We start from the raw sequence: 26,910 nt of genomic DNA, 5'->3' as shown, positions 1-26,910 counted from the left end.
AAAGGTTTAAAATGCTCATCTACAACTCTCAGAGCAGACTGACAGGAAATGGCATTTCTCCCTGCTTAAGTATTATTCTGGCGTGTTCTGAACAAGGCAAACCCAAATACTCAAATCCTGACAGGCCAATATTTAGAGGGAGAAAGGAGGAAAAGGCATTGAAGTTTACTGTTAATTTAAAGCTATAAAAAAACCATCTCCCAGTTATACACGTGCCTTCCTCAGAAATGATTAAAAAACAAACACATACAATCCACATACCAATCTCTTTTCAGGAACAGATTTTCAAGATTGTTTCACTTATCTTGTTCCTCAAAGAAAATTGATGAAAATCTCTCTTACAGCTTCAGCAGTTTCTACTAGAAGCATCAGAGAAATGCTTCTGTTGGGGAGCCTCAATGCTTGCTTTATTCCCCTAGGACCTCACACTGCCTACATAACACCTGCTCCTCTCTCGGTGTGCAGACCCACAAGGCAGTGGCAGTAATTCTAGACTTCAGAGAGCACTGGTCTAGATGCTTGCGGGTCATTTTAAAAAGATATTCGGCATTTAAACTATAATTTGACACTGAAATATGAGGATTTTCATGTCATTACTTAAGTGAAATGTAAGCAAAGCTAGTTTGAAGTACTTTGGATTTTTTAAAATATTAGAAATTAAATACATAAAATTATAAGCAAAACTAATTTTAAGTACTTTGGATTTTTTAAAATATTAGAAATGAAATACATAAAATTATAAATATATCATTTCAATAAAAATAATCTTAAAGAGACAGCACTATGGGAAATAATTTCTACCTCGCTACTTTGTGATGACCTAGAGTCTTAGAATTAGTCAGACTTAAAGCACTGTAACATCTCAGGAAAAATATATCATTTCACAAACAGATATGCAAGTATTATGAATAAACCAAATACAATACACCCAATGCATACAATTTGCATAGCTTTAAACACACTTTGGAAAAAAATATGGTGAATGTACTTATTTCATTGTACTTATTAACAATGTACTTATTTCTATTCAAAGTATTCTTTTCAAATTGAGCCAACAATTGAGCCAACAACAAATCTCAAGAATTTTCAAAATAGTCTAACTGAATATGCAGATACTTTCCTCACCAATATAAAGTATTGGCTCTCCTAACTAACAAAAAGCTTTATATTAAGATGGTTATTAACAGTCTTTGGCATAACATTAAATATAAAATAATGGCATAACATTAAATATAAAATAATTCTTAGGGATTTTATCTTGATGCATACCATTGCTTAATACTGCGTTTCAACACACAATTAATGTATTGAATGTTCTCTACAGCAGAATATTTGACCTCATATTTTTAGCTTAGAGCAACAGAAGACAGTTTGAACAAAACAAGGTTGGAGATAGAAGCAAAATTTCATTTACCTTACATTTTTCAGCTGTCATGATATTTTATAAAAAATAAATATATACAGTATGTAAAATGGGCAAAATGTAAACATGTTAATACTATCCATTCTAAGCTTCACTTGGAAAAATGCATCCTGGTGAAGGGATGTCGATTCAAACCCAGGTCCAAGTCTAAAGTCTATATATTTTCACTGTTCTCAAAATGTGAATGATATTGTCATTCGCATGACCATGTTAACAACAGGAATGATGTGATGCACTTGATTTGTGTTCACTAGGGTGCCTACTAAGACTGCAGGCAGTGCTGAGTGAGTAGTCAAAGAACAAGCATGAATAATCAGTGATTTGTTACCTTGAAAATCCTACCCACACTTGACGCTTGTGTAGTACAGGTGATTGTGCTCACAGGCACTTACCCAAGGAGACAGTCTTCCTTTGGCTTTGTCTTCTTGAACTTCTTGCTCCCACTGGTCCCACTCTGACTAAATGTCCAGCTTTCTTCATTCCAACACCCTTCATGATCAGAGGAGTTTCCTTTTCCTGAGCTTCGTTTTCCTAAGAAAATTCATGACAAAGGATGTGTTTGGTAGATGGGTGGGTGAGGGGAGATGATCTTAGTTGTTTCACAAGCAACCTCTCGACTGCTTGCATATCATTTGCATGATGCTAACTGTAGCTATTTCAGAGTTCTCAGAGTGATTCATGCTGGACCACCTTTAATAACGGAACATGCAGAAAAGTGACTTAGAGCTTCTGGGATTAATTGTCATGTAATTCAACAGGTATCACATGACTCAAAGAGACAGACTAACTGCTGCTAGCTTTTCCATTCAAGAACCAGCCAAGGTATAGGAGTCCTTTGCTGGTGGGCACTATCCATTCTAATTTCCCTAAAACTCACTGAACTGACATCCCTGTGGATGAAATAGGCCCAAGTATCTTCATCTGGGGCTTGTTAAACCTAGGATTCACACTTTTTGTTGGAATATAGCTCGGCAAAAGGTAGTCCTCCAGCCAGATGCTATATTTTAAAATAGAGGATTTATATAAAACACTCAATGGAATAAAGGTAAACACATTAACTATTTTCTGGATATTATAATGTGTTAAAGAGCTCTTCGGTTCAAGTGATCCACCCGCCTTGGCCTCCCAAAGTGCTAGGACTACAAGTATAAGCTACTGTGCCTGGCCCACTTCAGTTACAGCTTTGATTACCTAATGAAGAGAACTACATAAGACATTTGCTTCTGGAGCCTACAGGTGAAGATTCTGACAAACATACGTGCTTGATTCAGGAAATTCCATCAGTTTTAAAAACCAAACCCAAAGCTCTGAATATTTAATAGTCATCTTTCAAAACAAAGAGCCAGCCAATACCAGCGGGGGGAAGAAGAGATTAAAATTACTTGAAATACATCCTGAAAACTACCTAAAAAATGAATACACTTCCGTTAATGGTGCTAGAAAACATGTAAAATAACAAATAATTATGATCTATAAACCGTAAAGAAATGTACAAATATAAGGAATTATTTTGATACCATGTTGTGCTTTATAGCAGTTGTTTTCAATAGGTCTAAAGGTGAAATTCTGCTTGGTTTTTGAATTCTTTTCAGGTCTGTAGGAGTTACTTACCTCTGTCAACATTAGCTCGCAGAGAGGTGAGCATGCCCTCAGACACCAGGGTTTTATAAAGAGCACCTTTGCAAGACCTCTCGGATTTCCTGGAACCACAGGTTTCTATTTTTCTGTGACAGTCACTGTCCTCAGGCTTGGCCTGTCCTGATAGGCTGGGTGGTAGTGCATCTTCCACGGGCGTCAATGGTTCTGCTTTTATACCCTCTGGCGGCTCACCAGAAATGTTCTTGCTAGCAGAAATACTAATGAAATCTGGAGGTCTTGACTCTTTGGTGGTATCTGAGGATTTCTCCTTTGACATTTTCTTCTCTCTTGATTTCACTTTTTTCTTTGGTGGCTTGGCATCCAAAATGCTTCCCTTGCCACTTGAGGATGTGCGGACCTTCTTGCGAGGGGTATCTCCAAGTTTCTCTATTCCCCAGTCTCCTTTTGCGACGGCTTCAATGGTATATATGACGCTCTCAATGTCAGACTCAGAAGACTGCCTCTTTTTGCAAGTCTTCTTGGGTGTGGATTTATCATTTCCATGTCGATCCATTTTGCTTTTCTTCTTTTTCTTTTTTAGCTTTTCTGGCTTGTTTAATGCTGCAGGATCCTCAATGATCATAATTCCATGAGGATGGCACATGTGATCCTTTCTACTGGGAACATCACTAATTATTATCTTGCTACTGGCAGAATAAGAAAAATCAGGAAAATGACTACATTTTTGATCTTCTTCTAACTCTTCCTTTCTAATTTCTTTGGGATCTTCCATTTTTATGGCCATTATGTCATCTATTTGCAACGCCTCAAAATTTCTCAATTCCTTAGAATCTCTTACATTTTCCTTAGCTGATTTTTCAAATTCTGCTTCCTTCTGTAACCTGGTTTCATCTGTTTTCTCCCTTTTAATTTCTTTTTCTTCCTTTCCCTTCTCTAATTCTTTAATTCTTCCACTATCGGATTCTTTTGCTTTTATTAGCTTTGATTCTTCCATTTTCATTCCTTCTGATGCCAGGCACATCTAAACAATTAAAACAAAATGGGAGAGCATCCAAAAATATCCTTATTATTCCACCTTCAAAATTAAAGTTTTCAATTATATCCGTTTTAAAAATAATCAAAACACATTTTAAACTTTACAACAATCAGCCCACTTCTGCCAAACTAACTGAAATGAATCAAATTAATAGAAGGCTGTGGGCACTGTTATACAGTCATTTAACGCTCGTCAAACATATCTCTGAATTGTCATTTCCCAGCTTCAACAGAAGCTTTTCCTATGAAAACAAGACCTGGTAGAAGGAGGAAGGGATTCGGAGTTGAAAGACCCAAGTCTGATTCTTAGTTTTGCTACTTATTAACTTTGTGACCCAGAATGAATCACTTGCCCCCTCATTCCTCTGTCGCTTTTGTAAAAGGAAAATGATCCTAGAGCCTATCTCAGAGGATTCTGTGTGGTCTAAGTGAGACGATGTACTTAATTGTAGTACAGGTTGAATATCCCTTATCCTAAATGCTTGAAAACAAAAGTGTCTCAAATTTTGGATATTTTTTTGATTTTGGAATGTTTGCATTATATTACTTACCGGTTGAAAATTCTTAAACTGAAAAGCAGAAATCCAAAATGCTCCAATGAGCATTTTCTTTGAGCCTCTTGTTGGTGCACAAAAAGTTTTGGATTTGGCAGTATTTTGGAGTTTGGATTTTCAGATTAAGAATGCTCAACCTGTATTTAATAATCCCCAAACTCTGTTCAGATGTTTGCCTTTTCTTTTTTTCCAAGGGAAATGAGGAAAACAGAAATAATTTCTACCTGTCCACTTGAAATTAGAAATGATATGATGAATTGCTAAACAATTATAGAAGGTTTTGAATAATGAACAAAACATTATAGGTCCACAAATGCTGATAGACAACTCTGAAGTCACAAAAGCTCTGAGAACAAACTTTTGGTTTTGTTTTCTTAACTCATTTGCTGGCAAATTTGATCTGATGTGAACTCAATTGGCTGCAAATTCTGACCTGAACCAACCTGAAACTTTAGTCTTAAACAGTTTATTTCACTTACTGTGACCATTCATACACTTTTGGTATTGGAACAGTGATGCATTCGAATATGCACTGGAGAAGTTACTTAGTGTAATATGTATCTACTGTATAATTTTTCTAAAATCTGAAAGATTCTGAATACCAAAACACATCTGGCCCCAATTTGGTTAAGTTTTTATATTCATCATCAAAACTCCCCAAATTTCATGTACAGAACATTCAAGGGGAAAGTTGTCATTTTCCTCTCTGGCTCCCAGATACTTTGAAACTTTAATATAGAGCTATTTTTCAAAAGGGGAAATTTAAGCTTATTGCAAAACTTGTTTTCAGTGTCTGGGTTTTCATTTATACACACTTAACTGCAAGGCTCCCAAAATGCCAGCCCCCATGGAGGACACTAATGATATGAAAATCAGTAAGGTCATGTCTGTCTGCCTTTGAGGAACTTATAAAGAGATTGATGATGCTGATTTGGTCAAGGGCAGCAAAGGAAGTCTCAGTCATAACTTATTTTATCTACTTTGTATTAGCAACTTAGAAGGGAAAGAGTATTGGGAGTTGCTGAGTCAATGCAAAATCAAGCACATGGGTAGGAAACTGATTTGTTTTAAAAAACCATCATTTTATTAAATGGCAAGTTGTCAGAGATCATTACCATCTGTAAAATTCATTTTTAGATGGATAATACATTGAATTAAATACCAGATGCTCTTTTACCTCATTTTTCTCTTAGTATTTTCAATGCATCACCAATCTTCCTGTGAGAATTATGTTATGATTAGTAAGTCTGGGAAGAAATTAAAGAAAGGGTGGGGAGAGGCAGACACTGCAATTAAAAAAATGAACATGACAAGAGCACACAGCCCTTCAGATCATTCACAGGGAAGACATGAAATATTAAGGATTCACAACAGAGCTGTCTTTTTCAGGAACTCAGGTAAGCTAACCTTTAGACCTCCGCAAGTGGCTATGAAGACTATGAACTTCTCTTTATTAAACATAACCAGAAATAAGCTCAAAGCAAAATGTTATCTTAATTCTGAATCACTGAAACCTTTAATATTCCCTGCATGTTTTACTCTTATGGGAGAATGTACTGCTTTTATATCAGTTTTGAAATAATTTTTATTTTCCTTTCTCAACTACTATACCCCTTCATGAATACCTATCCCATGCTGGGGGAGAGAAATTATACTAGTTCTGGAGAGAAGGCTAGAAAAGCATTCTCAAGGTACATTTTATGTTTTTTCCACCACTGTCACTCTGGTGGCTTTTAATAGGTCAGCTCAGGAACCTTCATCATACAGGCAGTAGTTTTTAGTGGTGTGCTGACAGTTTGCATTTGCACAGGTTCATCTTAGCAAACTTAATAATACTTTGCAAACTCTATTCTAGGCTTCAATATATTTCAAAATGATTCTCTCATCACCCCTGATAGGATTCTACAGCTAGGAATGAAATGGAACAAATACAGACATTCACTCTGGGGATGTATTCTGGGAAATAGCACAATATTTCTTGTGTAGGTAATTACACCGAACACTAGTCATGCTTTACTTCCTCATTTCAGGCTCTTAAGAATTTTTTCACAAACAGAGTATGTTAATCCTAAATTATAGGAAAAACAATTATATTGCTGGAAGTGAAACTATAAACGTAAATCAAATAACTCTGAATTAAAACTACAAATCGCAAATCTACTCATTAACCGAAAACCCAATCAGACTCTCAGAGTTGGGTGTCACTCTAGGTTTTCTACTTTAACCTACCCACTGCAGGAATTCATTTTACTACAGTATTCCTGAGAATTAGTGAACCAACTTTTGCACAAAGACAGTGAGCATATCACTCTATCAGACAACAGTTCTGCTGGAATTTTTAAAATATTGAGCAAAAATCAATCAGCCTGAGTTCTGTTCCCTGAAGCACATGAATTCACTCTTGCTCATAGCACAGATACGATACTTGAAGACAGACTTTATGTTCCCGGAAGTCTCTTCCCATTTCCCTTAACAGCTCATCACATGTAAATGCTTCCACACTTCAAAAGTTGGATCCCTCTTACCTAGATGCAGTAGGTGTCCTGAAATGAGATGGGTTTTATTGAAAGAGGCTGGGCTCATGACCAAGCATCCTAGTTTGCTTAAAGCCACAACAGTAAGCTATATAACTTAGACTTGAAGCCCTACGAGGAAACAGAGGCTGAGAAATGGGGTAACAGTATATCCTACATTGGGCTGTTGTGAGGCAAAAGTGAAGAAATGTATATGCAAACACAACTTGTAAATGATACAAAGCTTTACAAAGGTTGGGGAAAATGGATACTTCAAAATTTTTTCTATCTATCAGAGAGCTACCTATGTATGTATGTATGTATGTATCTATCTATCTATCTATCTATCTATGAATGACAGCATCTTGCTCTATTAGGTAGACTGGAGTGCAGTGGCATGATCATAGCTCATGGTAGCCTCGACCTCCAGGGTTCAAGTGATCCTCACATTTCAGCCTCCTGAGTAGTTAGGACTACAGGTTCATGCCCGGCCTTTTTCCCCCCCGCCCCTGTAGAGAATAGGGGTCTTACTCTGTTGCATAGGATGCTCTCCAACTCCTGGCCTCAAGCGATCCTCCTGCCTCAGCCTCCTAAAGTGCTGGAAGCACAGGCATGTGCCACTGCGTTTGGCTGGCTATTTCAACTTAACAATATCTGTCTAAGATTATGTTCCTAGCCTATACTAGATTAGAAGGGGTAACTACTTGTCAGTTTATAGGAATGCTCTTTTAATGGGACCCAGAGATTAATTTTTTTTTAAATAGGTCACCCATCTGGCTTGTGTTGGGTTTATGGTCATGTAAAATCCTGGATTTCCATACCCACATAATAGGCTGGTAAACTTGGTCTCTTTTATTCTGTATTTTTATAATTTATGTTTTGCACTTAGATGCAAGACTTTCCCCTTTTTCTTATTACGTTTATCTCTTCAAAATGTGAATTATCTTCCATCTTTGTACTATACACACATTAAATAAAGCTGCTTTTCATGTCTTTGTCCAAATCTTTGGTAATAATGTTGAGTAAAACATGGCTAAGGACAGGGCCTTCTGCCAAACTTCTAGAGCCCTTTCATGAAGATGATCTGAACATTAATAAACTTCAGCAATCTAAGAATACTTTTTTCTCATCCAGTTGAAATCCTCCCATTTTGTTCACAAAACATTGTAACACTATCTGTCAAAAGTCTTGCTAAAATCTGGATACGGCATGCCAACAGCATTCTCTTACTCAATTTTATGACCAACCGTAACTATACCAAATAGAAAATGAGGCTGGCTTTTGTACCAGTCAGGGTCTAATTAGGCAAACGGAAGCAACCTAAAGCGTAACTAGCAGTGGGAATTTAAGGCAGGGATTAGGTTAGTTACACAGGCCACGAAGAACTGAGACACCCAAACAGGAGGTGGTGAGGCAACACAGGGGTTAGGGACAGCAGAAAGCCACAGAAGAAACAATGGGGAAAGAGTGACACTGAAGCCCAGTGGAAGATGGAAGCATGGCTCACCTATCTGGAGAGCGCTGGAACATGGAAGAGAAGCTGCCTTTGCCTTACCCTGATGCCTCTTTACCAGTTCCCTGTTGACCCTGGCCTCTCCCTGCCTCCCATCTCCCAATCTCCTGCCAGTGTCTCCCATTAGCAGAACCTGCGTGGAAGCAGGGGGCCTAGAGCCAAGAAAAGGCAGTCAGCAGTCACGTGGGGCAAAAGGCAGTGGGCAGGGCAAAGAGACTCTGGCATATTTGACAATGACCCTTTTCAGAGAAACTTGGATAATTCTCTGTTTTCATCTTCTTTTCTGTGGATTCAAACATGATTAGAATGAATTTCCAATTAAAATAATTTTCAAAGGTTTCTAGGAATTAATAGTCTGTATTTTAGAAATCAGGCTTATTATTTTTAAAAATTACAGTGAACTTTTCCCCTTTTTGTTCCTATTGAGCTCTCCTATTTCACACAACTTGTCAAAGATTACCAAAAGTGAGATTGAAACCCAATTTGCAAGGTCTTGTGGTATCCTACAATCTGTTTTTTCCGTTGTCAGAAACCTGAATTAATATACTAAGATCATGTGTACTGTATTCTAGCTTTTTCTCCTTTTTTAAAATTGGATACATATATGTATCTTCACATCCATGGAAGAGAAGCTGCCTTTGCCTTACCCTGATGCCTCTTTACCAGTTCCCTGTTGACTCTGGGATGTGTGTGTGTGTCTGTGTGTGTGTGTGTGTATATTATTTATATATAATATATTTTATATAATATATAAAATAAATATATAAATAAAAATAATATATAAAATAAACAATATATTATATATATTATTATTACACTTTAAGTTCTGGGATACATATGCAGAATGTACAGGTTTGTTACATAGGTATACACGTGCCATGGTGGTTTGCTGCAACATTAATCCGTCATCTACATTAGGTATTTCTCCTAATGCTATCCCTCCCCTAGCCCCCTGCCCTGTGACAGGTCCCAGTGTGTGATGCTCCCCTCCCTGTGTCCATGTGTTCTCATTGTTCAATTCCCACTAATGAGCGAGAACATACAGTGTTTGGTTTTCTGTTCCTGTGTTAGTTTGCTGAGAATGATGGTTTCCAGCTTCATCCATGTCCCTGCAAAGGACATGAACTCATTCTTTTTTACGGCTGCCTAGTATTCCATGGTGTATATGTGCCACATTTTCTTTATCCAGTCTATCATTGATGGGCAATTGAGTTGGTTTCAAGTCTTTGCTATTGTGAACAGTGCTGCAATAAACATATGTGTGCATGTGTCTTTATAGCAGAATGATTTATGATCCTTTGGGCATATACCTAGTAATGGGACTGCTGGGTCAAATGGTATTTCTGGTTCTAGATCCTTGAGGAATCATATTCTAGCTTTTTCTAACTTTGATTTAATATATACTTATCTTCTTTTTTTACCTATACTTTTTGGTTTGATCATAATTTTCCTTGCCCCCCACCAAATGGTGACAAAAGCAATAATTATATAGTTTACCTTCTCTTGTTTCTTGTTGGCTTTACTTTCTCTACTCCAGACAAAGCCAATTTCTTTATGTAGCTCTCAACAGCTGAAAATTGTCTTAAGACTTGTTTGTTTTTGCCAAGCCCTACCTCATACTGGATTTTAGAGTAACTTTTTTCTTACTAGTCAATACCATACTTTTGTATTTTTGTATTTCTCCTTGGTTGTCAAGCAAGATTTATATTCTTTTACAAATGAATTCATTAGAGTTTATGCATAATCACAATTTGAAAAAATCTTCCTCATTCTTTTACTGAGATTGGATGTGTATATGTGTGTGGAGAGACAGACAGACATTCTCATTGACCTTGGTCCTTTTTCCATTTTAGTGCTTATTTGCATGTTCAGTCTCTGAATTTTTTTAAACTCATTTTTCCTTACGTGAAAAGTATATATTTGACTTTTTAAAGCATTTTCCTTCTAAAGCATTCTCCTTTTAAGCATCTTCTTCTAAGCACTTTAGTTTCTTGTCTATTAATATGAAAATAATTACAAATAAATTCCATAATTTTTATTTTTGATATTTGTTCCACTGCATATTAGGCATTTCTACAAGACATAAACAAAACCTGGGAACAGATACGAATGTAGTAACATTTATAAGATGCATCACTCTTGGATGTAAGCAAATCCCTGGCCTCTCCCGTCCTCCCATTCCCCAGTCTCCAGCCAGTGCCTCTTACTGGAGGAACTCAGGTGGAAGCAGAGAACACAGGAGCTGAGGAAAGGCAGTTGGTAGCCATCGGTGGTCACTGTCTTGTGTAGTCAAAAAAGTCTGACAGTGATGTACTGGAAGGCAGTTTCAAAAGGCAGGGATGGGCCAGGTGAGGTTAGCTCACACCTATGATCCCAACGCTTTGGGAGGCCGAGGCAAGAGGATCGCTTGAGGTCAGGAGTTTCAGACCAGTGTGAGTAACACAGTAAGACCCTATCTCAAGAAAAAAAGAAAACATGCACACACCCACACACACACCCCCAAACCCCCACAAAAATCAGGGATGCTGGAGCCAGGGCCAGACTGTCTAGGACTATAGACAGCCTCTGCTACTGAGTAGCTATTTTCCCTAAATTTTTCTGTGCCTCAGTTTCTCAATCTATAAAATATGCATGCTAAAATTATTGCCTTGGGAAAACTGTGAGGTTCAATGAGCTGCACATGTAACAGTACTTAAAATAGTGCCTAGTACAGAGCTAAAATAATATATTGTAATAACCATCCCTCTGGGGCCTTATGCCATACGGAATAAATACTAGCTTAACAGTAATATTCATATTAGTATCATTAATAACATGACATGTCTTTGGTAGACTGCCTTGCTCTAAGTGTTCATTCTAGGGTTGAATGATTCTATCATTGGGAGAAAATACACAACAAAATTAGATTCAGGAAGACCTCAAATCAGTTGTTTTTCAAGAAGCAACTCTAAGAAACATGTAAGAAAGCTCAGTTCTACTCTGGGGTACAAGTAGATCCACTTACATCTACTTTTGGATGTACTCATCAACACTGTAGTGGGACTGACAAATGTATGCATGGATGGGCACACATACAAGCACACTGAAGACATAAAAGAACACAAATCAATGTGAACTCAAGTGAATAAGGCTGCATTTTGGGAAACAGAATTAGTGGCTATTATTAATTTACTCAAGTTGCCCTTAATAGAGGGTGAGTTATTAATCAGGTATTAAAACAGTACATGCCTCAGTAAATGACAATGTATTCTTCTAATATTATTTTAAATTGGACAATAACCTTTTTAAAAAGTAAGAATGAAAAATCATCTGGACACTTTCCAGAGATGGAATTCCCGTGACTGCATTCAAAGTAGTTAAAATGTTAATGTTTTAAATCAAATGATGGGCATAAATATTTGATAACTATCGTCTATTCCCTCAGGTACTACTTTATTTTTTTATAACTGTAACTCAGTGGGCATAAAATGTATTCTGTTCACCTTTTGTATTCTCCTTCAAGAATACCCTAGTACCTTTCAAAAAGAAGGCATTCAACAGATAATTGTGTTTAATAGGATGGTTCATTAGTTCTGAGGTAATCTATGAATCTAAAATGTATTCTGATTCACACAAGGAAAGAGTTACTTTACAAGTCTATAAAAAACAATGGCGGCTGGGTGCGGTGGCTCACGCCTATAATCCCAGCACTTTGGGAGGCTGAGCCGGGTGGATCACCTGAGGTTAGGAGATCGAGACCAGCCTGACCAACATGGTGAAACCCTGTCTCTACTGAAAATACAAAATTGGCTGGGTGTGGTGGCGTGCACCTGTAATCCTAGCTACTCAGGAGGCTCAGGCAGGAGAATTGCTTGAATCCGGGAGGCAGAGGTTGCAGTGAGCTGAGATTGTGCCACTGCACTCCAGCCTGGGCAACAGAGGGAGACTCCGTCTCAAAAAATAGCAACAACAACAACAACAAAAACAATGCTAATTATGACCATGCTACCGCTTGGTCCAGCCCAGCAATCATACTGTCCTTAGTTATACCGCCCAAGAATACCAGTGAAATTAATCACCAATATTTTATCTCTGTCAATAAAAACCACACTGAGGTTTCTCACTGTTCTATGTAGTCAGAAGGGTCTGACAGTGATGTGCTGGAAGAAATGGAACTCACTCCCAAGAGAAAAACAAAAATCAATATGTTAATACCTAGGATTCCTAAGGATGTGCATGTTAGACCATGAATAAAAGGTTTTCTTCTTCAAAATGATTACAAAGAAAACAATTCAATAGAAATACTGAAGGGGTGAGATAAAATGTGTAGTAAAGGGATTATATTTTATGTTCCTGGGTTCAGGGGGACTGTCACACTTTTAGTTCAGGTAAAACCATACCTTAGGCTCAGTTTGTTATTGGGGACTTGCTTTAAAGATAAAATAAACCTTGGCTGCATCAAGCTTTAATCTTTCTGAATCAGATGTATTTTAAAATGTATTCTTTTCTACTGATGTTAAGATATTCATTTTTTAATGTGTTCCGCTTTAAAAGATTTAATAAAATGATCAGTGGAAAAATAAATTATGTGTACTAGATAAAAAGTAATACCACAGAAGCAGAAACCATTGAACTGGCGGAGGTTGTGTATCCCCTATGCGAAAACTTTGGCATTAGAAGTGTCTCAGATTTTGGACTGTTTAGAATTGTGAAATATTTGCACATACATAATGAGACATCTTAGGGATAGGACCCAAGTCTGAACACAAAATTCATTTATGTTTCATATACACTGTATATAAATAGTCTGAAGGTAATTTCATACACTATTTGAAATAACTGTATATGGAACAAAGTTTGTGTACACTGAACTATCAAAAAGCAATGGTGTCAGGTGTGAAATTTTCTGCTTGTGAGGTCATGTCAGAACTCAAATTTTTGGATTCTACACCATTTTGGATTTTTAATTTTCAAATTAGAGATGCTCAACCTGTCCTAAGAAATGGTAAGTAGTTCCAAAATGCACCATATAATTTTGCTCTTAATTATACGTTGTCTTTCATTGTCTATTATAAAGGAGTTGGCTAGATTAAAAACAAGGCAGTGTGAAAACAGACCTACTGACACCAATCAAGAAGTTTCCATTTCCAAATCTCTGCTTTTTAGTACAAAACAAATGTTTTGCAGCCAAGGTATATTTACAATCATTTTGTACTGGCTTATTATCTGCCAAAACAGTGTAGACATAACCTTAGGATGGCATTTTAGCAGTGTTTTTCAGGATGAGCATTTCTCCCATAATTAAATAAAACCCGAACGCTTGTGCCAGAGAAATACACACTGGTTGATGGTTTCTGAGAATAGCATTGCTGCTAAAAAATTCAATTCCGTTTATCATAAGAGATAACTGGTCACAGAACAGTGGTCTAAGCTTCTCTCAACACTAAAATCTGGGTGTATTTAACAGTTTTGTAGTTTGCTGAAACAACTGGACTAGGTAACATGGTGACTGAAATATTTTTCTTAACTCACTATTTCCTCAGAAATGGTACTGTTTCTGAAGACTCTGAATGGAGTGGAGGTGGCCTTTGCTCCATAAGCCCATCTACTAAAGTCTGCCGCAAAGAGGTTAAGGGCAGTCATTAAGTACATTCCTATACTTTCTGTTCCTCCAAAAATAATCTAGTGCAATTGGGGATGAGGTGAAAAGATTTAGAACAGGAGTTTTCTAAAAACAACTCACAACTTTGTATAAAATGATAAGGAAAGAAACCCACCACAAAGGTCCCCTTAAATGTATTTTAAGTATTAGAATTCATTTATATGATGATAGTGTAGGAGGAGCTGAGGTGGGATGTTCTAGGTTTTAAGGGGGTTATAATAGGATGGATAATGCACATCAATAATATGAAGACAACAGAAGTCTTAAATGGAGTCATACATTGATCAAATACCACCAATAATTGGGAACAATGGAGGGATCTATGGTGACTGTCTCTGTCGTCTGTGCTCTCAGGAATGCAGGTTTCTGCTTCCTATATACTTGGCTAGCAATCTTCTCCCTTTCCACTCTTCTATTATTGAATTTCTCTTCCCCCTATATCTTTCAGCTCTTCTTTTCTACTAGCAGGGCTTACTCTTTGTTTGCAACCAACCAACCTTCCTGAAGCAGGGCTACAAGGTCAAGGTCAAACACTCAGGTTCAGTGTTGGAGTCATCTTTGACTCCTCTTTTTCTTTGTCTCTCACATTGACTCACTCAAACAATTCACTTGAATACCCCTGGAATCTCTGCCTCCCGTTCCCACTGTCAGCTCTCTCAATTCTGGTTCTTATCTTCTCATACCTGATGTCCACAGGGGCTTTCCACTCCATTCCATACATAGCTGCCAAGAAGATCTCTCTAAGTGCTGCTTTTATCACTGTGTAACCCCATCCCAAATCTTCAACGGCTCCTCATTATTTTCAAGTACATATTTATTTGCTCTGCACTAAACATTCTCCCAATTCTGACTCACAGCTACACTTTACCTTCATCTTCCATAAACACAGTCCTCTATTCCTGCCAATCTGATAGACTTGTTACCATCCACCTTTCTCCTGTGCTTGCCTCAATCCCTTTGCTTTATCTCCCCCAGCTGTACATTTAATTATGTGTAAGTCACAATCCCCGCTACATACGGTGGTCAGGTATAAAGGAGGGAAGTGAGCAAATTTAAGTGGATAATGGCAATGACTGTTGGCCTCAGACTCAGGGCTCAACAGGGAAAGGACAGGACAGTCATTTGGAGAACAAGCATCTAAGAGGGCAACCACTAATCAACTCTGACCAATTGTGTTCTCATGAAGGGAGGCTAGCTTGATGTCTCCAGGTCCTCTAAATTTTCAGAAGTCAGAAATCTGTATTTATTTGAAGTTTTAATCTTCAAATATTAGCCATGAATTGAACTGTAAAATATAATATAGGTCAACAAAATATAGGCCAAACAAAGGATCTCTGCAGGTTGGATGTCACCCAGAGACTGCTAGTTTCAGCTTCTAGTGGTGCCTAAGTAAGCCCTTCATTGAAAACCATCTTTGTTGTTCTTTCCCCTGTTCTTGGTCTCCAGAACATGCCTGCTAATATTTTCTCCCTTCCCGAGTTTCACACATTTATTTTTGTGTGTCACTCATCACTCAAGTGGAGTTTCATCATTTCATTGAATGATTCCTTTTAAAATCACTTGCACTATTTCTTATTCCTTAAATTGTTTTATCTCTACAACTAGAGAATAAGCTCCTTGAGGACAGGCGTTGTATACCATAATTTCCTACAATTCCCACAGTATCTTCCAAAGTACATTCCCAAACAAACACCTATTTAAGGTTGTAAGATGCATCCTGGCAGTTTCAAAAGCACAGTCAGTTTTTAAAAGGAAAATATGAGCTCCATTCCTTTGACAGCAGTCTTGGACGATCTGTCATCTTATTCAGCCACACATACATGTGTAGGAGTAAGCTGTCTTCCACAGAGACTTTTATAATGTGCACACTCCTATAACAAGCAACTTGCACAGTCTTTTCTATTCATCTAAAACAAGGCGCGAGAACAGCCTACTGTTTAAGAGTGCAGGCTATGGAGACAGACTGCCTGGGTTCCTATCTAGGCTCTAACACTTACTGTCCATGTGACCTTAAACAAGTTATGTAACTTCTATACCTTTTGATTTCCTAATGTGTAAAAGAAGAATGATAGTAGCTACCTCAGAGGACAGCTGTGAGAATTACATTAGTACATATAAAGTACTCAGTGCCTAACACACAGCAGATTATAAATGTCAGTCATTATCATCTTAGGTTAGATAACATAATTTATCTGTAGAAAGAGCTGCTATAAAAATGTATAATGCATTTTAAAGAACATTCAAAATGGTTTCAGAAAAGTGAGAAGCAGAACAGCAATCTTTTAGACTTATGTTCCAGCCTCTAATCACATTCCAAAACACTAAAACGCACTTGGAGGTACCGTGTTCCTATATCACTGATCTTAGAAGGTTTACAGGTTTTAGTTCTCACTGCACCAAAAATATGTGTATATACACATCCAGATAACTTCAGTCGCCTCTGTTATTGGCACAGAATACATCCTCAACAACCATTGTGAGAATAAATGAACAAGCTGTTCTACTTGTTATATTAGACAATTTTGGTACTAGAGATCTTCAAGGGTAGAATTTTTCTTTGCTGGAAAGTACACAGGTTCAGCTATCTCTGACCCTCTTCAGTGTCCTCCAACTACAGCCACTATAATACACAATGATCTCCAGTGGGGATGCTTTGCTGTTCTTTATATGACCTGACCTAATTAATTTCAAAACGAAAGGAAACACAATACCTTATAGTACCTGCACAACTTAAATGACGGATAAACTGAACAGCATGAACTTCGTGGAGGTCCCAACATAAAGCACTGTATTTTTGTCAATTCCCTGACCTCAGACAAAACCCTTAAAAATATTTGGAACAAATCCCAGAATTTTCAGGTCACTTTCAGCTATTAAAAGTCTACCCAGTTTTAAATGCCAATCATACACCTGAATCAGGACCTTTCCCAGGAAATCTCCTGGCTCCAGGAGAACGGGGAGGGGGAAAACAGGGAGCGGGTCTTTACAATGCCAAAGCTGGGAGTACAGGCCAATCCAAGTATCTCTGTGTCTGCTGCCAATTTCCTCCAATTTGTTGTTTGTTTGTTTGCCTGCTTACGCAGGTATAGGGCACAGCAGTAAATATATGCCCCAAATATTTCTTATTTCTCACTAAGGAGAAGACATTTCTTGGAAGTAACGACCCCCATGTTTGGAAGGACTGTTCATTCACTCCTCTTACTCCAACCCACAGCAATGGAGTTGGAGAAAGGTGAGTAGTTAGTTTGGGGCTCGTTCCTGGCCCTTCTTTCACAAGGCCTAAAACCTCTCATTTAGAGAATAGAAGACGGAAAGGGGGCGGTACAACTAACTGTCCATGGTTATGTTTTTCTTTTTTTCTTTGTTCCTGCTAACTCTACACAAGACTCAATGGTGTTCTCAGGGGACGTCATAGGCAGGGATGATATTCAAAATATTTAACAGGCAGGGGTGCCACCTAATCAGAGGGGATGTGCCCTCCAGGTGCTGAAGGGTACTCAGGTGGTTGGGTTACAGGCTTTTTCCTGACAGTAGGAAGTATCTTGGTGCTTTAGTATAAAGAAGGCAAACCAGTTGAGTATCACTCCTGCTTGCAGGCACACCTCAGAGGGCCCCGAGCAAAGGCATCTCTACCATATTCTCCCCTGATGTGAGAGACTGTCCCAGGCCTACCTTATGCAACCCCTCTCTGTTACTGTCCAACAGTCTTTTGCCTGATCACATGGATCTATTTTCTATTTATCCACTTGACCCTTGGGAAACTCATACATCTTTATAATGCCCAACTAAGAGTACAGCAGGCCATTCTGAGTCTCTCCACGCTGCCAACTTCCTTCAGTTTTCTTTTTTGCCTGGTCAGATAGGTAAAGGATCCAGCAATAAATTGATGTTTAAAATATTTCTTGTTTCTTGTCGAAGAAGAAGAAGAAATCTTTTGCATGTACCTCCCTTAATCTTTAACAGTGCTTCTCTTGGAGCTGCCTTCACTTCCCTTGACATGGGACATAGATAAAGAATGAGAATTACTTCTCTCCTTTCCTCCCTGGGACACAGAGAAAAAGCAAAATATTCCAGATGTGTGGAGAGCCTATGATAACCCTCTACCAAAGGATGACTTGAGATTGGAGTGGGGATAAGAGGAGGAACTCCTGGAGTGTTAGATAAGATAATAGTTGTATTAGGCGATCTCTTTAGAAATCCCGAGATGGGTGTGGCCCAAACTGGAAGTAGTTTCTTGGTGGCTTTCCCTTTAGAATGCCTGAATTTAAGGTTGTGTCTTCAAATTGCAGACACCATCACCAATTCTAGGCAATAGGAGAAATCTTCAATATCTTCTTATATTTATTTATCTTAAAATGCATCAGAAATAATTAAATGTTATATTTTATGAATGAAAAATGAACATCAAATACACATGGAATAAAAAAATTAAGAAAGCATAAATCTACTGGTGATTATTTGGAGATGCTGGTTAATTCATTGTGCATATATTTAAGTTTAATTAGAAACTGGAAGGCTTTAGAATGTTATTCTAAAATACACTGTATTAGTACTAAGACATCACACTGATTCAGTGCAAATAACAATGCAAGAAAGTTTTCTTATTTTTTAGGGATTCTGTTTTATTAAAAGTATATATTTTTGCTCAAATGTCATAAGAAACTCAGTCTTAGTGTAAGCTGATTTGCTATAATTGGAATAGGCTTATTTCAGTCATTTTACCCCGTTAAATTATGATACCAACATTCAAACATCTGTTAAACCATAGCATCTGTTTCATATTTGGGACGCATCCCTACAAATTAGAAAAGTGTTCTTTTTAATGAGTTCTGATTTAATAAGGAATCCTTTTTTTATGACTGCTATGCCAAAGAAAGAAAACGAGAAGACGAATCCACTCTTTACCAGCCCCCCATGCAGCAAAGTACCCCAAAAGTTCACACATTTTTAATAAAAAAAACTGTTTAAAGATAAATATCACATATTGAAAGTTGGTTTTACATTTTAGTATTGTTTAATGTTTAAGAAATCATATGTATTTTTGTATATATGTATGCCCACATACATATACACGCAATTATATAACCAGCACAAGCAGAGGGTCATACACCCATATTATTCAAGAAAAATAATCACTTCGTTCAAATAAATTATCTTGACAATCTATACAGTCTTAGAGTTACTAGACAAATGCATGACCTCACAGTCTGTCTGTTTACTAGGATTTGTTTACATCTCTAACTCCAAAGGAACTCTCTTGTCAGATCTTCACTGTTTCAGCTGTATCTGGAGTAGTACTTTGCACTGACTCATGCAGTTCTTTTTAGAACTATTCCCTGCTGTCTTCATTAGTTTTCCTTAGAGTTTCCCAGTCACTTGTAGCACTCTATTGTGGTCTGAACTTGTCCTACACAGGAAGCATGTCAATATAGTGTCAGACAACAATGGGTTAGTTTGTTCCATTGTTTATTAATTTTATTTTTTAAGGACTTTGTATTTTTATATTTCTAATTTGGACCTGGTAATCTTTAAAAACCTAATTTAAAGATATTATATATTTTAAATGCATAAGTTTTTATGATACGAATTACCATAAAATTTATAAATTTTAGAATATGATTGGTTATCCCAATAAGTTAAATAAACTACAAAAAATTTACAAAAGAACTCAAAGGGAGCTCATTGAAAGGAAACCAGAAAAATGAGAGAAAAGAAAAAAAAGTTTAGTATGAGACTTTTGGTCATCCACTTTCTACCTCCTAATTTATCTTACCAACAGAGAAAACTGCTACTAGAATGTCCAGGTGCTGAAAACATTTCTTCTGCATGTTTCCTCGAGTTAGGGTAGTCACAGGCTGGCAGAGAAAGCCACTGCCTTGCCCACCCTAGCAACAGGTGCTTCCGGCGTCTTCCTCCCCAATCCATCCCCCACCAATAAGGGCTCTGTTCCTCACCAGCTTTATGAAAGCACGTTTTCTACTTTGCCAATGGAAGAGTAGCATTTTACACACATGTCACATCAAATGTACAACTGATTCATCTTATAAAATCAGATTTTAGAACATGTCATATGAATTCTTCACCAGGAAAACAAAAATTCAAACATCAACCATCTGATTTAAAAGCAGCGCATTCTGGAGATTTATAGATGGTTTATGGGAATCAGAAAAGGGGAAAATAACCACAGCTATTCTTTTGTGTTCAGGCTGGACTTACATAGCCAATCGAAGTAACCTTATTTTAAAATATTACCTGTGAAAAAAATTTTGCAACATCGCCGGGTAACCTTTTCCAATGCTTAATGACTCTTAGTAGCAAAATTCAATTTTCCTAAATTAAAGGTTAACCCTCTCATTGTTGAAAATTAGATGTAACTCGTTTTATGGTCACAGGAGAGATGGTGCAGTTTAGGAAACACTGTTAGAATATTTTGCGATTTCCACCTCTGCAGATCTTATCTCTATATATTCTTAGGAACTTGCCTCTGCCAGCTGAAAGAGTGCAGACTTTCCACAGCGTTTTACAGGCTCAGCACCACCCAACTGCGAAGTGTTTGAAGAAATCTATATTAAAGACAATCCATATAGAGAATATTAGTTGTGATACCAGAATCTTTGCTTCTCATTCATACACATTCAGGAATTTTTCTTAGTTTTCGAGAGTATCATTGCTCCCGTGTACCAAATAACAAAACACGTCACATTTGGGATGATCATTTTGAGAACCATTTTCAGTAAATGACCTCAAAAATAATAACAAAAGTAGGTAGGGCTGTTTAATAGTAAGAATATTGTCTTAGATATTCCAGGCTTTAAATTTAACTCTATAACCTTAAAGTGAGAAATGTATTTCAATTTCTATTTAAGTACTAACTTAACAACTAGTCAAATATAAAAGAGATTTAGAGTTATTTTGCATTTACCAAACAATTTTTTTTTGAGGAATATATTTGGGATCTCTGTGGAAAGACAGCATCAAGTCAGTTAACAAATTTTGTTTAGAATCCAACATATATGTGCAAGGTCATATGACAGCAGCTTAGGAACCTAAGAGTTTTATATAAAACACTGACCCTGGCTTTTAGAGTATGCTCTAATGTACATGCAAAGACTGATAATCAAGATCACAAATCTGAGTTGTACAGTTAATGGCTTACGCTGTATTGCAGTATATAATATATGTACGACATTAACATTGACTACATAATCTTTTGTAAATTTGGCTAAATAGTGGCTGGGCATTGATAAAAATGAACAGCACTGCCTTTTCTCATTTTTTAAATAAAAACTTCATTTTCAATTTCTAGCCTCGATAAGAGCTAAGACGGACATACATTCTTAAAGACATTTACAAAGCATCTTTACCTAGAGGAGTTCTGTCATTGTTAAGAGTAGATAGCTATGGTCTAAGCTTTTAGATTCTTGTGATTCTGAATTCTTTCTCAGTTAAAAACAAAGCTATTTCTCATTTCCATTTAGTAGGTAATCCTGCTTATGACTATATCCTTAAAGGTGACCACAGATCCCACAGGTGATTCTATGAAGTTGCTAGCTCCCAGAGACACTGGGTGCTTTGTGCTAGAGGAGATTTTCCCTAGAATACTTGCTGAATAACAGGTCTTTGTAGAAGCATGTATTTAATAATGGCCTACCTGGGCCACTAAAAAGGGCCTAGCTTAAGGAAGTTCCTCCTAGGCACTATCAGTTTTAACAGAGCGTTTTTCTATTCATCTCTATCATTTACTTTTTCTTTAGAAGATGAATTTATGGGGCTCAATCTTTCTGAAGTTTGGAATATTTTCTTCTTGCCGAATTTTCACTGATAAATGCTACTTCTACCTTTTCTAGATATGTTGAATTCAATTACTCACCTTATCAGGAGACTAAGAGAAAACAAACACATTAATACCACTGGCTCTCAGTGCTTCAGGGAATGAAGGACTGAACATAAATGCCAGTGCCTTGAATCAACGCAAAGAATATGGCCTTTGTGCCGGACAGGCAAGCTTTCATTACTTGCTGCTGTGTGGACTTAAGCAAATAAGATTTTGAGCCTCATTTACCTTACCTTCAAAATACGAACAGTAATACCTGCCCGGAATTATGCTGTGAAGATTAGGCTGGATGCTAGTGTAGGGCAGTGCTGAAGAGATACTATGCTCTAAATAAATGGCCCAATTATTACTAATAATGATTTATCTTTAACACTTAAACATAAACACCTTTTTAGTACAATTCCAAAAATTAGTTACACACTGAAATGGAAGAGAATTAAAAGTAGCAGTGTCTGCGGATAGTTATTAAATTTAGTAATTTGGAGAGCATTAAATTTGTCGCATAATCCCATGACACGCTCAAGAATTATTGAAGGACCACAAGCTGGGTAGCGCTGCACTTCACACCCATGCTGTTTTTCTGCTTCTTCCATCGGCTCCCTCTGCTGTTGCTTTTGAAACCTCACTGCAGGTTTTCGTTCCCTGTGTATGTCACTCCCACATATCCTGTGCCCAATGCAGTGCATGGCACACTGAGAGGCTCATGAATGACTGACTGCATGGATGCACTACCTGCCCTTAGAGTTAAAGCACAGCTGTCAGACAGGAGGCTTGAGAATGGTCCCCTTCGGTTTAGTAAGAACCATTTTCCTTATTGCCTCTGGGAGGATTTTCACCGGCTTACAGGTACAGGGAAGCATTTTAAATGTTCAAGGTTGCTGGAAGTCTGATTCCCAAAAGGGCATGTGTGGGGGGAGGTTCAACATATTTTAGTAGTCCGACATTTCCAGAATCTCCTAACAGTAACATTTTTATGGCATTACACAGTGTGAAAAGTTAAATCAAAAACTTCTTAATTTGAGGGAAGGAAGTGTGGAAAACAGGGCATATGTTAATTTCCATGGCTTGGTCCTTATCTTAATTTCTTTGCAGCATTTGACAGTGTTAGTCTTTCTTTAGAAAAACTCCTTCCTGCCCTTCCGTTACTGCAGGGTCCTTGCTTTCCTCATATGTCTCAGGCCACTCCTCGTGGTTCTTCTTTGCTGGCTCTTCTTTCCATAACAATCCCTTCAATGTTTTTCCTTAGTATTTTGTCTTAGGGCCCTCTCTCATCTATGCTGATGGCTTCAATTTCAAGCACAGCTAGTACAACAATGATTTGTTATATCACTGTTTACTCCTGCCCATGCTGTTCTGCCTAAGAGACATATACATCCTTTCAGATAGGAACAATATAGTTAACATCTGTTTTCCAATGACTGGTCAGCTCTGGAGGGCAGTGTGTTTGCTAGGTTGGCAGGTAGAGGGCACTAGTGGGCCAGACTGCATAGGATGTTCATGGGCACGCTTCTTATTTTCCTCAAATTGGATAGGGCTTGCCAATAAGTTAATTTCACTGTAGTCTCTCTTTTGACTATTATGTGATGTTTGGATAAACAATATTAATCCATAAAGGCTAGCTACAGGGTGGATGTGACAGTACATGAGGTACGGCTAAAGTGCTAAGAAAAATGATCACCCTGGATGTTAAATTGCTAATTTTATGGCTGTCTGAGGTGGGTGAACAAACAGGTGGTAAAGACCAGAATCAAATTAGGTAATGGTGGAAGTCTTTTGCAATTATAAAGGTATTGTAAATATTGTAGTTTGGGAGAAGATGACTGATAATTGTTAAAAGAATAAGTGAGTCAAAGAGCAAATAAGGCGTTCCTTTCCTTATCTTCCTTATCTAAAAAGAAATATTAGTGCTTCCAATAAAACACATAATACATCCACTGATTAGTTACAGTATAAGTATTTTTTTTTTTTTTTTTTTTTTTTGAGATGGAGTCTCGCTCTGTCACCCGGCTGGAGTGCAGTGGTGTCATCTCGGCTCACTGCAAGCTCCGCCTCCCGGGTTCACACCATTTTCCTGCCTCAGCCTCCCGAGTAGCTGGGACTACAGGCGCCCGCCACCATGCCTGGCTAATGTTTTTTGTATTTTTAGTACAGACGGGGTTTCACCGTGCTCTCCAGGATGGTCTCGATCTTCTGACTTTGTGATCTGCCTGCCTCGGCCTCCCTAAGTGCTGAGATTACAGGCGTGAGCCACAGTGTAAGTATATGGTGTTTTTAATTGACTGTGATATTGTGTAACAAACCGAGCATTCCCTCATGAAAATAAATGCATTAAATTTATACCTACTGCTTATATACAATGGTGACAATATTTTAATTTTGGTGACATTATAGTTATATTTATATAGGCAAAGTAAATATCTTCTAAGGGAAGTTTTAAAGTCAAAATCTATCTAAATCACCCAGATTAGCTCTGTGTCTTCAAGGTAAATATGATTTTTCAATGCAAAGATATCCTCTAGGTGTAAGAGTCAGCCACAGAGCAGATCAGAGAATATGTGGATTGGTCATGGCTTTTAAGCCTGTTAAATAATTAAAGACAACAGTTCCTTTCTGACATTATATTTGGTCATTAGCCTTTGGTAAACCAGATCTAAAAAGTGACTGATGTGTCACTACCTGTAAACAGAAGATGCAGTTAGGAAACTCATTCTGACCAACTTAATGGATCAGAGCCTGGAAACACAGAGTAGATGGCACTTTGGATGGGCCAGGCTGAATCTGGATGAAATATGACTGTCACGGTCGGGCGCGGTGGCTCAAGCCTGTAATCCCAGCACTTTGGGAGGCCGAGACGGGTGGATTGCGAGGTCAGGAGATCGAGACCATGCTGGCTAACACAGTGAAACCCCGTCTCTACTAAAAAATACAAAAAAAAAAACTAGCCGGGCGATGTGGCGGATGCCTGTAGTCCCAGCTACTCGGGAGGCTGAGGCAGGAGAATGGCGTGAACCCGGGAGGCGGAGCTTGCAGTGAGCTGAGATCTGGCCACTGCACTCCAGCCTGGGCTACAGAGCGAGACTCCATCTCAAAAAAAAAAAAAAAAAGAAAAAAAAAGAAATATGACTGTCACCTTGGAACGGGAGACAGGCTGAAACTGGGGGTGGGGAGTGAGAAACTGTCCCTGCGTATTTCTTTCAAAATCCTGATTTTTCTCCTCTTAAATGTAAACATTTATGAGGCACCTACAAACAAATATGTTTATTCAGTTTCATCGTTCCATATAGATTAATTTCAATGAGTTTTTCAATGATCAGATTTGGTTAAGAAGGAAAAATATCTTTCTCATCTTGCAAGGAAGAGATCAGGACTCAATGAAAAAAACAAAACAAAACATTTTGACTTAAAGAAATTAACAAGGTTTACTGTTAAAAGTATGTTTCTCAGATAAACATTTCACACGATAAATAACCCATTTCCAAGAGAAAATCTAGTTAACTTCTTCCCAGCGTTATAAGAGTTTGTAAATAAAATGAACAGAAATAGTTTCTGAGAATTTTGCATGCCTGATCTTAAAATGATATTACAAAGCTAAATATTTTTAAAAGATAAATTGTTTCCTAGCTTATATAAACACCCACTTCTCTTTAAGTGTACATAATAGGACAAGGAATCCCTCTGAAAAGAAAGGGCTATAAAGTGCTCCACTCAGTAATTTTCTATTATACATCAATCCCTTCCTCTCTTGGCCCTTCCACCGTGAAGTCCCAGAGATATTAATAAGTGCCTTAACAATAATGATTTAATAATTTGGGTTTTTTAAAAAAACACATAACTACAGAGCCGTGGTCTCAAACTGTGGTTCTCTAATAGGAAACTTGTTGGAAATGCAAATTCTCAGGCCCAGCACCAGATTTAATCAGTCAGAAGCTTTGGCGGTGTGGCCCAGCAATCTGTGTGTAAACAGCCTTCTAGGTGACTCTGATGTATTATGAAGTTTGAGAACCTTTGCTTTTGACTAATTAAAACAAGAACTTCAAGAGTCTTCGGGTTTTCTCAAAGGTGATGGTGTTTTACGAAATAATTCTAAGAGCTTTAGGGAGATTGCAGTGAGTAATTACAGCCTATTCTATTTCTATTGCAATACACATGCTCATAGCAGATTTTAGTAGATATTTTTATTAGTTCATCTAGTTAGCTCTTATTTAGCCTTAAATAAAACCAGCCCAGCATTGGTCTGATAATGTGGTCAGATTGTAAGATGTTAAAGATTGAAAGTTAGGGTACTGTCGGGTTAGAGGAGGAAAGTGAAGAGAGAGGTTATGTATCCTTTGAGAACCATGAACTACTCTTGTATAAAGACACACAACATTTACAGCTAAACAGCCAAAGATGCAATAATTTAATTTGCTGAGGAACTAGGGCTATTACCAATGGTTGCAAAATATAACCAGGAAAAGTTATATACTTGTGGGGACTGCATCTCATTCTAGGGCAAAACAGAACATGTATATTTTTACACCATCCATTTTATTTTGGTCTTTCTGTCATATATGCCTTCCTATATTTTGAAACAACTCCTAATTAAGTTTACAAATTAATAATTTTTTAAAAGGCTCCTCGAATCCTGCATACACTTTATAGCTAAAAACCCCAAGAGTCCTCAGGAGATGAGTGCTGTAGAGCAAAGGGGCAACCTCTGGAAATGCCACCCTGCACGACTCTCTCCTCCGAGTAAGAAGTTCTTTTCTTCTCTAGAAAAAAAAACTTAGTATAATTAAGAGGCAATGACCAAATCTCA

General features: G+C 37.6%; 1 protein-coding gene across 16 annotated transcripts in view; it reads right to left on the bottom strand.

Annotated features, from left to right (window-relative positions):
- Positions 1-26,910, bottom strand: part of BBX (BBX high mobility group box domain containing) — a 274,025-nt gene that overhangs the window by 35,466 nt on the left and 211,649 nt on the right. For all 16 annotated transcript variants that reach the window (XM_007985925.3, XM_007985927.3, XM_007985932.3 and 13 more), the window contains 3 exons: positions 20,761-20,841; positions 3,035-4,043; positions 1,816-1,954 (listed from right to left, as the gene is read on the bottom strand). In XM_007985925.3, the coding sequence (XP_007984116.2) occupies positions 1,816-1,954; positions 3,035-4,043; positions 20,761-20,841 (1,229 nt within the window). The remainder of the gene's footprint in view (positions 1-1,815; positions 1,955-3,034; positions 4,044-20,760; positions 20,842-26,910) is intronic.

The sequence above is a fragment of the Chlorocebus sabaeus genome, chromosome 22 (assembly GCF_047675955.1).
Source record: "Chlorocebus sabaeus isolate Y175 chromosome 22, mChlSab1.0.hap1, whole genome shotgun sequence".
In the NCBI taxonomy this organism is placed as follows: Eukaryota; Metazoa; Chordata; class Mammalia; order Primates; family Cercopithecidae; genus Chlorocebus; species Chlorocebus sabaeus.
This window is presented reverse-complemented; position numbering and strand designations above follow the sequence as displayed.